The 15,570-nt window shown below is 46.9% G+C and overlaps 1 protein-coding gene across 1 annotated transcript; it reads right to left on the bottom strand.

Annotated features, from left to right (window-relative positions):
- Positions 1-6: 6 nt before the first annotated feature.
- NAGPA (N-acetylglucosamine-1-phosphodiester alpha-N-acetylglucosaminidase) lies at positions 7-14,324 on the bottom strand. Its single transcript, XM_081170139.1, has 11 exons — positions 14,157-14,324; positions 11,778-12,263; positions 10,968-11,107; positions 9,927-10,035; positions 8,792-8,920; positions 8,305-8,513; positions 7,060-7,107; positions 5,189-5,317; positions 4,307-4,438; positions 2,741-2,792; positions 7-1,926 (listed from the first exon to the last, which is right to left on the bottom strand). Exons 1-11 carry the CDS (start codon positions 14,279-14,281, stop codon positions 1,707-1,709), a joined length of 1,779 nt encoding a protein of 592 aa, XP_081026265.1. The 5' UTR covers positions 14,282-14,324; the 3' UTR covers positions 7-1,706.
- Positions 14,325-15,570: the final 1,246 nt, after the last annotated feature.

The raw sequence follows: 15,570 nt of genomic DNA, 5'->3' as shown, positions 1-15,570 counted from the left end.
CATAACTCAAGAGGAAAAAATGTCACTTTATTGTGTAAAAAGTATATAGTCCTGATTGTATAAAAAGTATATCCCTGCACCAAACATGGATAGTTGCTGCAATTGTTCTTCAACTTTTGAAGCTAACAAAACACACAATTTAAAATATGGCACAACATTTCACATGGGCTGCCAAAGCCCCCTGGCATTATGAAGGAAGAGGCAAAGTGCAACAGAAAGAAAAAGTGGTTTGTGTATTCAGGCCGAGACAGGCTTAATTTCTGCTTTAAAATAAATTATCGGACGGCAACCCCACCTGCAGCTACATCTTACAAAATATATTACTAAAAAACTTGTCATAAGATCATATGCTATAGGCCTAACTTAGGCCATCATACTTAAGGCGTTAAGAGTCAAGCACTCTGATAACCAGAGTTGGAAGTAAAATTCCTCACAGTGAAGTCCTTTTCATTATTAGTTCTTTTAGCACTTTCTCAACATGTGATGCTGAACCAGGCTCTGGTACGTCTCCCCCCAGCATGGCACAGACTGGAGCAATACAAGAACAAGTAATGAGCGCTGTGAACCAGCACACTGCTCATTTGCATCAAGCCAGTTAATTTGTAACTAGGGTTTAACATTATTTTTGAAGCAGCCCATTAGTCTTCCCAGCGAAAGCTGCAACCACCACTTAAAGAAATTAGTAAGGATGTACCCAGAATCTTCTCCTGCCCCTTGACACCCCTGGATCCGGCCCAAGCCTGGATCCCAAACCAATTGGGAGTGGGGCAGAGGCATACAGGCTTGAGCCGGATCTGGGCTGTCAAGGGAGCATGGGAAAGAGAGGAAGGCAGCAGCCTCTGCAAAACAGCACAGGGCTGTTTGCAAGAAGGCTTTTAAACAGCCCCACTCTGCACTTTGGCTATATCCACCTGTTATCAGCAAGGAAAAACTGGTAGTTATACATGAGCCATTTTGGCTCATGACACATCACAGGTGGGGAACCTCCAGCCCTTTTGCTGTTGCTGGGCTACAACTTGCCTCATCTGTGACCATCAGCCATGGTGGCTGAGAGTGATGGGAGTTGGAGTCCATACTGTAATTTGGTGGTTGTTTTTATGTGCAGGGGATTCTATTTGGAGTCCTTTACTGGAGCAGCAGAGAGGTCAAGGCCAGCTCCAGCAACTTCTAGACTTCTTTCCCCAACCTAAAACATCTGGCAGGGCAGTGGCTCATTCTGGAAAGGATGGGTCCGAGGTGGAGAACCTCAGGCCTGGAGGCCAAATCTATCCTTCTCTTATCTGTCCGTCAGGACCCTCCTCACGGCGCAACCCCTCTCCCCAAGCCCCACACTTCCCCAGATGTTTCTTTTGACAGCTGAAATGTGTCCTTTAACTCTGATATTCCCTCTTGCTTAGCGCAATGGAAGATACAGAGGTGTGTTTGTGGAAACTAGCCTACAGTACACAAAAAGGTAAAACTTGGGTTAACTGCTCTGCCGTCTTAGGCCCTGCTCACTGCTGGGGGTTTCCAGATGGGAATATGGGGCCTTGGACTGGGAAAAGGTCCATTGCCCCTAGGCGAGGCCAATGAGAGGAGCAGTAGTCAAGTTCTACGTGGAAGTCACTAGTTCCTTCTGGAAGGTTCCGCTACAGTGTATCATCACACAAGAGTGATGGATGGGGCCTCCTGCTGGTTCTCACATCAAAGGATCACAGGCGTCTGTGTTAGGTCTCTGTGTCTTCTGTGTAGTCTTCATTCTCTCCTCCTGCAAGTGGAAAACTGCTTGATTTCCCTAATAGTTCATAGTGGGAACTGTTGGGACGCCTGGAGACGTAATCGTTATAGTTCTGCCAGCCTGTGGAGCTGCTGCAGCAAAAGTGCTTTATGTTGAACCCGGCGCTAACCAGAAGCAGCACAGATAAGACTCCTATAAACCATTCCTTACTGTAAAAAAACAAAATAAAAATACTATTAATAATGTTAACCAATGAAAATAATAATCAGCATGTTTACAGTGCCTTAACACACCAGCTTGCGAACTGACAATAGAAGTCAAGAGATTCCCATTTCATCCTTGTAATCGCTTTGCTAGAATAGACTTGTCCCAGCAGACGAGGCTAGAACTAATAGCCTTCGGCTGCAGGAGGAGAGACTGCGCTTGAACATTAGAAGCAGCTTCCTGATGACAAGGCCAGATAGACGATGGGACCGATTCCCTAGAGAGGTGGTGAGCATCTCCCATGGTGCAGATTCTTCAAACCAGAGGCACACACTGCATAGTTAAAACTATGGAATTTGCTCCCAGGGGAGGCAACGATGGCCAACAACTTGGATAGCTTTCAAAGAGAATTGGACAAATTCATGGAGGAAAAGGCTAACAAAGGCTACCAGCTGCCATGGCTATGCTCCACCTGCAGAGTTATGTTTCTGAATACCACTTTCTGGGATTTGCAGGTGCAGAGTGCTCAGCTCCTGCTTGCAGCTTTCCTGTAGGCATCAGGTTGGCGACCATGAGACCAGGGTTGCTGGTTTAGATGGGCCACTGGCCTGATCCAGCAGACCCCTTTTTGTGTCCTGATAAGGATAGACAGCTGTCTATTGGGGGTGATCTATACTGCCTGCACTGGGTAAGGGGCTGGACTATGCAGAGGTGGATGGGGCCTTGTAGACTAGGACTCTACGACCAGCTCTATTACAGGAGGCTAGAAAATATTACAACACACAAGCACACTACAAAAACACAAAGCACACAACTTACATTGTAAACCCAAGGAGCGCACCTTTCTCATCGGCCTTCAGCAAGCACTGCCCTGCAAGAGGGAGAGGGAGAGAGAGATGCATTTAGATGCTTAATTGCCAAGCACAAGGGACAAGGCAAATCTCCAATGCAGCAAATAGACTGGAATGGATCCCTGAAGGCTTAATTGCCGCGTCAGATCAAGAGTCTAGATTTCTCTTGCTGTCCTGAAAGGGATGGGCAGGACAGTTTGTTCAAGACAAAGGCAGATGACAATTGTGTAAGGGGGTGGGATGGCGACAAAAAAGAGACGACGCCCCTAGTGCCCTAACTTGTTTCAAGGAATTCCTTCTCAAAGAATCCATACATTCCATCAGACTCGACCCATTTGTAATCTGCTCAACTTCAGCAAGCATTCAAAGATCAAGACATAGTAACTTTGGTTCCAATGCAACTGGAGCTTAAGCACCCTTGAAATTGACGAGATTTCCAATAGGACTCAAGCAGGTCTTAACTTAACCTGGCTCAAAGCCTCAGTTTACAGTGTTTACACTCCTTGGGAAAGAGGCACCCCTGAAACGCACCAGGAATAAAGTCCGCTTCCCACCCCACTTTTCTATACAGTGGCATCGTCCCATTTCCCCCTTTCTTACAGCTTTTTGATCTGTCGTCTTCCCTTGTACGTTGCACCACTAGAAAGCTACCCCAAAATCCACAGGTACTCTGGAATGTAGACCAAGAAGAGGGTAGCTGGGATATATGAAGCCATCAAATCTCTTGGGCCTATTCAACATGGTACCGCTGTTCTGACTGGCAGCATCCCTCCGGGGTGTGAGGGAGAGAAAGAGCTGTCCCAGGTATAACACCACAGGGAAGAACCACATGGCTGAGGCAGAGCAACAGCCTCACATGCAAAAGCTTCCAGGTTCAATCTCCAGCATCTCCAGGTAGGGCTAAGACAGGCAAAGGCAACCTCGGACCTCCAGATGTTTTGGGACTACAACTCCCATGATCCCTAGCTAACAGGACCAGTGGTCAGGGATGATGGGAATTGTAGTCTCAAAACATCTGGAGGGCCAAGGTTGCCTATGCCTGGGCTAAGATGTAGGAAAAGCACTGAGGCCTAATTTGATCAATAGAATACCTGGCCTCTAATGAGCAGGGCTTTTATGCTGTACTTTAGAATTGGCCCCTTTCTTCAGGTTGTCTGTTTAGAAAAGGCTACCTGTCACTTGCCTCAATATGTTTTGTTTCTCTCAGTCAGCATGCTACACTTTTCTACTATTAAAGCTTTGCTTCATATATATGTATGAGTGAGGAGATATTTCCCTGGCAGGAGGGCTGATTTTTAGTCAGCCCCCTCCACAACATGAGAGAGATCCTTGCCCAGAGCCCTGGAGAGCAGCTGGCAGTCAGGGAAGACAATACTGAGATTGGTGGGCCAATGAGCCAGAGTCAAAATAAGGCCTCTTCCTATCTTTCCATGACCCTTTTAAACAGGAAGCAAAAAGGCCAAGGGCCAAACCTTCCGAAAGAAAAGCTCAGGCTGTGTCTCCTCCTGAGTCACGAGGCCCCTGACCCACTTACTTCTGTCTACGTCGTCAGGCAGGGGGCATTCAGCAGAAACGTTGCAACTGCCCGTCTTCCGATCACAAGGACGCTGGTTTGGGCAGGGACAGGCATCCTGGCAGTTTGGCCCATACCGTCCGCTGGGGCAGGCTGAGAAAACAATCACAGGGAAGACAAGTTGGGGTTACACAACAGCAAGCAGGCCAGGGAAACACATGGCAGAATCAGGCCTGGCTCTCTGTCTTACAGCAGGGTTTTCAGGCACGGATGAGCAGCCAAGGCTTACAAAGCCCTTCTGCCTTTGCCCAGAACAAGCTGTTCTTACAGAGGCTAACCAGATACCTGTGGGGAAACCAGAAAGCAGGACGTGTGTGCAAGAGCACTCTCTTCTCCTGTGGTTTCTGGCACCTGGTATTCAGAAGCATGAATACCCCGACTGTGGAAGCAGAACCAAGCCATTGTGGCTAATAACCATGAATTTGTCCAATCCATTCATGTTGGTGGTCATCACTGCCTCCTGTGGTGGTGAGTTCCACAGTCTAACTATGCACTGTGTGTAGAATCTGTGATGCAAACAAAGAAGATATGGAAAGGTTGGACATTCTTCATCCACTAGCTGGCTCCACTTAGCCTCTCCTGTCAGCTAACTCACCCATTTCTTCACTGTCTTTTTCTTCGCCCATTTACACACTGTCTTCTGGCTGTCCAATTTATTTGGAGCCCAAAGCATGCCTCCCCACAGCACGTTAAGGAATTATAAAGGCTGGGAGGGGAGCAGTGACAGACACAAGTACCAGGTGCAGACAGTGCTATTTTAACCAGCAAGCTTTAACTCGGCAAGAAGGGAGTAGAGCAAATACGTTATCACCACAGCCAAGTTAAAATAAACAAATCTCTCACCTTCTTCGCAATGCGTGCCTTGGTAGCCAGCTGAGCAATTGCAAGTTCCGTGGACAGGGTCACAGGCACCACCATTGAGGCAGAGGCACTTCTGAAGGCAGCCATCACCATAGGAACCAGGAGCACAGGCTATGGCAGAAGAGACAGAGGGAGGGAGGAGACCACATGCAAAACACCATCAGGACTTTGGGTGGCGAGGAATATATATTTACTGTTTATTTGCTTCGCAAAAATTATATACAGCGCTTCATCCTACAAAAAGAAAACAACCTGAAATCCTTTACAAAAAAAGAATAAAGCAATAAAATTATCAGTTAAAAACCAATTAAAAACCTTCAGAAATAAGCTAAAAGCCTAATGAATACACATGCCAGCATTCCACAGGCGTGGGTAGGCTTGTCTAAACAAAAATGTTTTTAGTAGGCGCCAGAAAGGTGCCTTCGCTGTAAGTACTCTGCATACTATGTGGCACTTTTAACAGGGCCAGTTCAGAGCAGTCAAGTGGGCTTATACAGGGCAAAGCAGTCTCGCAGGTAAACTGCTCCCAAGCTGTTAAGCGCTTTATATACTAACAGTAAGAAACTAATTGAACTTGGCCTGGTAGGAAGCCAGTGCAGATCTTTGAGCAGAGGTGCTATATGCTGGTGGGGTGTCAGTCCCATGGGCAGCTGTGCAGCAGCATTCTCTGCATTGCCTGCAGCTTCCAGGTCAAGAGCAAGAGAAGCCCCAATATAACTGAATTATACCAAAGCAGACTATTTGTTCAATTGGCTCAGTACTGTCTGCACTGATTGGCAGCAGCTTCCATGCTTTCAGAATGGCCGACTTGCCCAGCCTTCCCCACAGACGCCAGGATTTTTTATTTATAGATGTATTTATATACCAACAATTGATACAATGCAAGGATTGAACCTGGGACCCTTCTGCATTCCAAGCACATGTTCTACCAGTGAGCACATGTTCTACCCCTCCCTTGTAAAGCAGGGATAGCCAACGTGGCAGCCTCCAAATGTTGCTAGACTACAGCTCCCATCATGCCTTGCCACAAGCCGCACTTGCTGGGGCTGATGGGATCTGGAGTCCAACAACAAGAACAGCCAGAGAACACCTGCTGGCTTTCCCTGCTACGAAGGGTCACACACACAGTTATTCCAACCTTGCATTTAAGCACTAGCCTGGTGACACAGATGGTAAGGACCTTGCATGGACATGAGTAAGCTGGATAAGGGGGCAGCTGTGGATCTCTCCATCCCCTACATCTGTCCCAGGACAGAAAATGCAGCCCATGTTGTTTCTGCAGTTTGCATAAGCTCATCCTTCTTTTGGAATAAATCACAATAATAATAAAAAAACTCAGCATTTGGTGGCCACAATGCAGGCCACCAAAAGTGCCTCCCCCCCAATACATATAGCAATGTCAAAACAGAAAAGTCAATCACGATGTAAGTTGCCCTGGAAATATATATTTACCGTAGTTAATTTCTATCCTGACCAAAGAATGCTTGGAGCAAGGAACACAAAGGAAAGCAATAAAAGAAGAACAAGGCAATAAAATCAATAAAACTGGAGAAAAACAGCTACTGCCAGTTCAATCAACTGCAGCGTATTTTCAAGGACTGTTAACAATTCAGCTTATTATTTGGCCAAAGGGTGAAAAGTTTGTTTTGTTTTGTTTGAGTTTATACTCTGCCCCACGATGGCTGGGGCCGATGGAACTTGCGGTCCAAGACCACTGGAGGGCACTAGGTTGGCAAACGCTGCCCTAACTTTTGCAATTGGTTTTCCAAGTTACAAACTGATGCAATAAATAAATATTCACACACACACACAACTCTACAAAGGAAAGATTGTTAGGGAGGAAATCCAGCTACCTTCACTGCAGTTGGGGCTCTTCCAGCCAGCATCACAAAGACATCCCTCTGCAATAAAGGGGGAAAGAAGAGATGGATGTGATTTTGGAGCAGTGAGTTCATGGGCACAGAGAGGTAAGTTGTGGCACAACCGGGAATAGAGTCACCAGTGCCGGCAAAGGAGGGAATTCAGGACAGAATGTGGGATTTTCAGATAAGCCACAGCCAAGGGGAAACGGAGGACATTTGGGGAATATTGTTATTAAGTTAGTCACCTTATTTTTCAGTGACAACTCAAAGCAACTGAAAATATTTGAAGAAAGTAACAAACACGTAAATACATTAAAACAGCATTAACAAGTCTAAAAGACAGTTCTATTTAAAAACAAGCAGACTAAACCAACACAAAAAGGAAACAGAGAGTTAAAAGCCAAAGGCCAGTTTAGGGGGCGAGGGGGAGCCTGGGGAGCAAACACAGCTCTGTCCTCCAAGATTCAGGAGGAGTAGGTGGGAAACTGCCACCACTGCTCCTATGCTGGATACCAAGAAGTTGCCTCACTCTGCCCAATGGTAGAGCCAGCATCCTAACAAATCAGAACAGGTTAGTCCGAGGCTGCCTTTAACCAAAAGAAAAAGAGGAGTAGAAAAACATCCCCTGCTATATATCCAAGGGTTTTTAAAAACCCCAATTTGCCCAGAAGCAGTCTTAGCAGGAGTCCCACTTGTTAATAGCAATGTGCTTTCTAGAACCCATATTCTATAGGCAATTCTAAATCAAGGGTGCTGTAGGGACGTGGGTGGAGCTGTGGGTTAAACCACAGAGCCTAGGACTTGCTGATCAGAAGGTCAGCGGTTCGAATCCCCACGATGGGGTGAGCTCCAGTTGCTCGGTCCCTGCTCCTGCCAATCTAGCAGTTCGAAAGCATGTCAAAGTGCAAGTAGATCAATAGGTACCGCTCCAGCGGGAAGGTAAACAGCGTTTCTGTGTGCTGCTCCAGTTCGCCAGAAGCAGCTTAGTCATGCTGGCCACATGACCCGGAAGCTGTACGCCGGCTCCTTCGGCCAATAAAGGGAGATGAGCGCCACAACCCCAGAGTCGGCCACAACTGGACCTAATGGTCAGGGGTCTCTTTACCTTTACCTTTACTTGCTACTAGTGATGTGCTTCTGAGAGCCCCATCTCTATAGGCAGCCCTGACTTGGAGGCCGGGTACCTATTCTACCTGACCCACATGCTCACACCTCTCCCCGCCTACGTGGCCTTGCCTTCTGTACAGATTCCATGCAGGGTGCAGTTGGAAGGGCCGCAGTCCAAGACATCGCATGCTGGTCCTCTCCAGAGAGCTCCGTCGCACTTGCATTCCCCAAGGACGCAGTGCCCATGCCCACTGCAGTCCGGAGGCTGGCAGGCAGGTTCGTGGACACACAGGATAGTCGAAACCTGCCGAGGGCAGCGCCACATGGGGTAAGGTTCGCTGGGGAGAAAGAAAGATTGATTGCACCAAAAGAAAAACAACAGCCAGGCTAAGCCCTAGTACACATCATGCCCCTTCTTTAATGCTGGCAGAAACAGTGAGGTTTCTCAGCTGTAGTAACTTCATTTGACACTGATGCAGACCCACAGAAAACTGTCTCATCCCCCAAACATAGCCTGACCACTTCAGGACCAGAAGTGTGACAGCAGGCGGCTCTTTCTGCATTGTCCACAAGTACATGGTCAAGCTCCCCTTTAGCAAACAGCGACAGCACCTACCAGTGATCTGAAGGGTAACTAGCAAGCGTTCCATTTAAGACCAGGGTTGCAGACCCTCCGCCGTCCAAGTTGATGGCATTGACGATGCCTTGCTGCTTCAAGAAATCAGCCATATCCCAAAGGCTGAGGCTGTGCAAACGATAAAGGGGATAGTTGTGCGAAGATGCCTTGCATTGGAGGAAGAACAAGGGCCGGCCCTATCCTTAGGCAGAGGAAGGAGGCAAATGCTGGAGAGCAGGGAGCGGAAGTTAAGTGTTAGGGCTGGATGCTCTGTTCCCACCCAAGCTAGCCTGTGGCCCTTGTGCATAGTGGATTGTTCTGGCACATTAACAGTGTCAACGCAAGATTAAACTGTTTGTCTGCTAGGCTTTTGTGCCTCAGGCAGTGAGAAGTCTTAGGGCAGCCCTGAAAAAAGAGCCAGCGATTACTGTAGCACAGACAAGATAACAGCTTGGGGGTTGGGTTGGTGGGAACGACCATATATTTTCATGTGAGAGAGAATTCATGTACCACAGTAAACAACCTTCCAAACCTGGCTCTGCTTTTTTAAAGAGGAGGGTGAATTCAGGTCATTAAAAAAAGAAAGCTCTTTCATATAGGCCTGGTTAACTAAACTGTGGTTTAATTTAATCATCTGAACCTGCCCCAGTGCCTTAGCCTGTAAGCCATGGTTTACTGCGCTTAACATAAACTAAGGTTTGCAAACCAACCTCTTAGCATTATGGGCAAACCAGGATACATTAAAGAATCATACTTGTCTGGTGCTAGGCAGGCCTGGTTCATACATGACACTAAGTCCTCTGGGATTGTTTAAGCCTTAGTTTGCTAAACAAACCAGAACCAAGTGTCCCTACACCAAGGTTTATTGAACCACGGCTTAGTGTTATGCCCAAATCTCATCACTCTTTGTTGAGTCATAGGATGGAAATTCCTCAGACACCTACATGTTAAATGCTAGCACCTACAGTTGCATTCCTTATTTAACTTTTCTCCTGAATTGTTACTTAAATAAAAAAAGGAAAACTGACCCACAACACATCAAGGAGACAAAGAGGCCCTCCAAGCAGAGCTCAAGCTGAGGCATGGATCACCTACCCCACTAGGAGGAACGACTTAAAAAACTACACAGACTTACCCCCTTGTATGTGTCTGCCCATCAAAGTGCGCCAACACCAGCTGTCCTTGCCTGTCATGCCCCACGGCTGTCCTGGCAGACACAGTATTGATGAACTTGTCAAACGTACCTACCAAAAAGGGGTGGGGAGAAAGAGAGACAAAGTACAAATAGCTGAGAAACATACTCACTCTGCTACAAGGATGGTTTTTAAAAAAAAAAAAAAAAATCACAGGGCAAAACCTCTCCTTACAGCAGAATGGTGTAAGCATGTTTTGTTTTCTTAAATACTGTCTGCTTTAAGCTGGGTACTATCACAGCTCTGGTCTTTTGTTTCACCATATATAAACATATGTATTTAATTTTCATGAGCATACAGACAAGAAACATAAATGCAATGAATCATTTGAAGAGAGAATACAAGAATTCAGTTTCACTGAAGCATTGGCATGGTGATTATAATGAAAGAACATTAAAAAAACCCAGATATCTGGTTCTGGGAAGGAAATAAAAATTAATACGATTAGCTGCAGTCCATTAACCACAAGTCACTGGTGTGTTTGAGGAGGTGCAAAATGGTTTTCCTTGTTGCATACAAATTCAATTAAACAGTACCACAAATCACCACTTGTCTTTTTGATTACCTTTTCCTAATGCTTACATCTTATATCTTAATTTTTCCATTAGGGCCGTGGACAGCCTTGGCCTTGAGCCTGCTGAGCCTGGGGTGGTCTAGAGCTTGCTAGGTCATGCCAGGACCTTCATGGAACATGTTCTTCCCCTGCCCAAGCCTTACTCACCAGAGGAACCAAGTGAATCCCATAGCTCTTCACCCACCCAACAGCACAGAAAGCATGGGGGGGGGGCACAGAAAGGCAGTGGACTGAAGGAAAAGATGCAAGACACATCAGTTCCTCTCCAGTCTTGGGTGGCTACCAAGCCTTGTGGGTGCTTCCCATTATGGACAGATCAATACACGCCCCCTGTTATCGCTCCTCCTCCCCTTCTAACCATCCAGTGCATCAGGCAGACAAAAGGAACAGGCCCCCTCCCCACATTTACCTGTTTCCTGCGTCTCGTCACATTCCACCGCCCGACTCTGATTCACGTAGACCTCCCCATCTCGCAAGAGCCAACCCACCCCACTCACAAGCTGCACAAAGGGATTGTCTTTAGCCAACACGTCCTCCTCAGAGAGGTAGCTGGAAAAGACAACAGAGGAGCCATGTTATAAGGAGGGAGCGGCATTTGAAAATATTTAAAGGACAATTCCTCTCTGAGAATTGTAGCTCTGTGATGGGAATAGGGATCTGCTTTCAGCATCTTTCACAAACCACACTTCCCAGGATCCTCTGGCAAAAGCCTTGACTGTGGTACAATACTGCTTTAATGGCCAGTGGATCAGGCTATCTCAGGAGGTGATAGAGCTCTCCTATGAGGCAGAAGCTGAATGGCTCTCCATCAGGGATGCTGCAGTATACACTCTGCACTGCAAACCCAGCCCTGAAGAGTGGGTTGAGCTAAGTGTGATCACCAATGTCCCTTCCAAGTTCACAGTTTACCATGATCTGAGGGATAGCTCAGGTGGAAGAGCATGAGACTTGTAATCTCAGGGTTGTGGGTTGAGACCCACACTGGGTGAAAGTTTCCTGCATTGCAGGGGGTTGAACTGCATGACCCTCGTAGTCCCTTCCAAACTCCAAGTCTGTGATCATGGTATCTCCCCTGCTTTCTAGGATTTCAGAAATCGTAGAAAGTCACTGCCAGTCAGTGTTGACCATGCTAAGCCAGATGGCCCAATGGCCTGACAGGTACTATGTGATTTCTAGCTCCCAACACCTGGTTTAAAAGGAGGAGTTGCTGATTCCTTACCCAAAGACTAGAGTGCCATCCTTCCGGATGCCAAAATGAGCATTCTGAATCCCTCCGGAGGACTGGATGAGATGCCCATCGCTCACAACATTCCCAAGGCACTCTCCGGTTTTTGTGTTGAAATACCCTCCGTTCTGGGCCACAAGGCACTTGCCATGCCTGGCAGTCTCTTCCACTGTTGCTCGGCTGCGTGTACGGCAGCCCCCTGGCCCACCAGGCTCCAGCACAGAGAACGTCCTCAGGGGGTCCCTCACTGTAGTGAGATGGCCATAGACATGTCGACTATTCTGACCCTTTGGAGGGATGTCAGAGATGAAGATGCTTGTGACGGTCAGTGGAAAGACAGTGCTGTTATTGCTAGGCCAGGATTCATGTGTTGTGTTGCCGTGTCGGAGAGCTTGACAGTCCCGAACGTACCGATGGTGATGCCGCGGACCGTGTCGAGGTGGAAGATACGGTGGTAATAGGTCATCGTTCAATGAATTCCTGAAATTTTGCAAGTTTCCAATGTGAATCATACAGGTTCAGACTCACTAGCTTGCCCTGTCAAATCGTTTGCACCACCTTGCTTCCTTACAACATATGTCGGATACAAGGTTGACCCCAAAATGTTATTTGGAGCAAATTTCTAATAAATCTGTACAAAGCTGGGCCAAGAAATGCAAAACCCATATAATTAAATATGGACTGATAGCTGGTGTCCTCAGTGTTACTACCCCTTTAACTGAAAAGCATTGAATTAAAAATAAAGTTGCAAAGTGGGACCTCCTGCTAGCTAGATATCACCTCCAAACTATGCAAGCCTCATAATGTTATTATTCTGTGAAATCTTAAATTCTAGATTACTTTTTTGAATTATCATAGGATGCACTGAGGAAGGCATTTAGAACTTGGAGTATATTTGGGTGGAAGAAATGCCATCTGTTATAAGACTGGTATCCATTAGGAAACACCACCTCTCCACCTACATGGAGTGAAGATCTTTCTGAGACAACGCCTCTATTTCACCACAAGCAGCTCTAATGAGCCATTAAAAGCCGTTCCATTAATGCTCAGGTAATAAACACATTAAGGGACGCGGGTGGCGCTGTGGGTTAAACCACAGAGCCTAGGACATGCTGATCAGAAAGTTAGCGGTTTGAATCCCCGCGACGGGGTGAGCTCCCGTTGCTTGGTCCCTGCTCCTGCCAATCTAGCAGTTCGAAAGCACATTAAAGTGCAAGTAGATAAATAGGTACCGCTCCAGCGGGAAGGTAAACGGCATTTCTGTGCGCTGCTCTGGTTCGCCGGAAGCAGCTTGGTCATGCTGGCCAGCTCCCTCAGCCAATAAAGCGAGATGAGCGCTGCAACCCCAGAGTCAGTCACGAGTGGACCTAATGGTCAGGGGTCCCTTTACCTTTAATAAACACACTAAGTTTGATCTTTTCCCATGCCTGTCATTTTACATCGAGCTAAATAGGCCAGGGGAGGGGCTGACCAAAGAAGAAACTCTGACTCAAGGGACTGCAAACAACTGCCACTAAGCAGGTCAGAAATCAAAAGTGTGACTGGCAAGATCAGGCTTGTGCTTGGATGAGGAAGCACACTTTGAGGGCTGAACATCTGTAATTAGGCAGTTCTGCGCTAAACTAGATCCTAAGGAAACCCACATTGTGTAAGAAGGTGGAGGAACACTCAGTGGATTTAAGAAAACTACTGCCCCCACTCACGTGTCTTTGAATGCAGCCTTAGAGCCAGAAATTAAGATGCCCAGAGTTTTCTCCACCACTGGAAAAACTTCACTCAATCTCTGTGTTAAAGCAACTGGAACAGAGGAAATGAAAAGCAACCGTCCTAGTAGGTCTCACTCCCCCATTTCCGCCTGACAAAACTACCACCAAGTTCTAGAACAGAACTAATTTAGTTACAAAGAAGAATGTTTGAGAAAACTGGAGAGCTTCCTGCACACAGCCGCCAGATCCACAAATGTGATAAGATGGGGAAGTACTGATGTGGCAGGATAAGACGAATGAAAGCATTTTGTTAAGGCTCTCCCAAATTAAAAAAGTTATCTGCAAGGACTTGTATGCGTATGCATATAGAATCTCTACCCTGAAACAAACAAACAAAAAAACACTCGGGGAATACGGTGCTATTCCAAAATCCTCTCCTTGTTCTACTACCTTGCAAGCAGTGTTACTTGTTCAACGGGACATCAGCCCGGGTATTATCAGTTTGATCTCTTCGGCCCTCGTATCACCTGAGTTTCCTTCACGTACAAGCAGAGCTAAAGATTAGCTAAATGCGGCGGGGGGGGGGGGGGAGAGCCGGAAACTCTCGCCCCCGCGCCCACAGGATGCTTAGAGGTGGAAAGGCTTCTCCTCTGGTTTGAGCACTTACCAAGCTACGGCGTGACCCTGAACTCCCAGAAGGCAGCGGAGCAGCAACATAGAAAAAACGACTAAAGCAGTCGGTCGCTGCCCCTCGCCTACTCTATACACTAGGCGCTCTATGGAGGCCGCCATATTGAGCCTGCTGCACGGTCACACGACAAGCCATCACGTGAAACTATTTCAAAAGCTGCAAAGCCAGGAGCGGAAAAAGGAAGCGTGGTTTCACTGCTCCTTCTGGTGGCCAACTAGCGGAGTCACAGGATTTGCTCGCCTGAGATTAGGAGGAGCAAGTGTCTTCTTGTTTTCGTTGTTGTTGTTTATTGTTGTGTCCTTAAGGCGGCCACTTATGCTGGAACAGGATGTGTATTTGCATAAAATTTGCATGTGCTAATTTGATGCAAATACTATGCTAATTTGATGCAGATTTAGAAATAACTACTGTAATTTAAACAGACATACCAAATCTCGTCGTGATGGGAAAGACTGACCCCGGGGGACCAGTGTGCCTTCTCTGTCTAGGTGCTATCTCGTGGTGGGCAACTGCAACCCTCCCTCCCTTTTATGACTTTAACTTATCTTTCAAGTGGGTGTTGGGCCTGACAGCCTTTCAGACAGGAGAGCTGTCCTCTAACAGCACTCCAAACTGAGGGCCATCTTCTGTAAACTAAGACACACTGTCACCCACCTTACAGTATAAAATTTGACACCAGGCAAACCTCAAGGGAAGGGGAAGATGCTGGGTTGAGGAGGGAAGGAATATTTATTTATTACTACATTTATATCCCACTTTTTCTCCAAGGAGCTCAGTGATTTGAACCCTGCTCTCCCAGCAACTAGTTCAGCACTCTAACCACTACACCACATTTTGATTATCCCAGCTACATGTTGCTTAGGGTTGGGTGCAGGCTCCATTGCAATAGTGCAGCTAAGGCAGCAATCCTGACTAAGGTCACATCCACATCAGACACATCTTCCCCTAAAGACTTGGGAAGTGTAGTTTACCCTTCACAAAGCTACACTTCCCAGAACCTTTAACAAACTACATTTCTTGGGATTCTTTGGGATTGATTGCTAAAAAGCGGGTTTTTGCATGGAAAGCTCCAGACTCAAAAAGATGATGCTCTGACACGGAGCTTTAAAGGATGGACCGTGTCTGGAAAGGTAAGTGTGGATAAGCTGCTAGTTTCACTAAATTCAGAAGAGCTTTACTCGCAGGTAAGTGGGGCTAGGATTGCACCCTTAGGCCATCGTGTCATTTCCACTCTACCTTATTCCAGTCCTCTAATGGTATTTCGTTGGGATAGACGAGCAGTTTCCACCTGCTGCTTTGCACAGGTTGCTTCTCTGTGTGATGATTTTGCATTTGACCCTGGGACTTGCTTACCTACTAGTTTCCTCAGCTGTGTTTACATGAAGCAGGT

This window comes from Podarcis bocagei, assembly GCF_964188305.1.
Source record: "Podarcis bocagei genome assembly, chromosome: 14".
In the NCBI taxonomy this organism is placed as follows: Eukaryota; Metazoa; Chordata; class Lepidosauria; order Squamata; family Lacertidae; genus Podarcis; species Podarcis bocagei.
The sequence above is the reverse complement of the archived record's forward strand: the minus strand, read 5'-3'. Positions and strand labels throughout refer to the sequence as shown.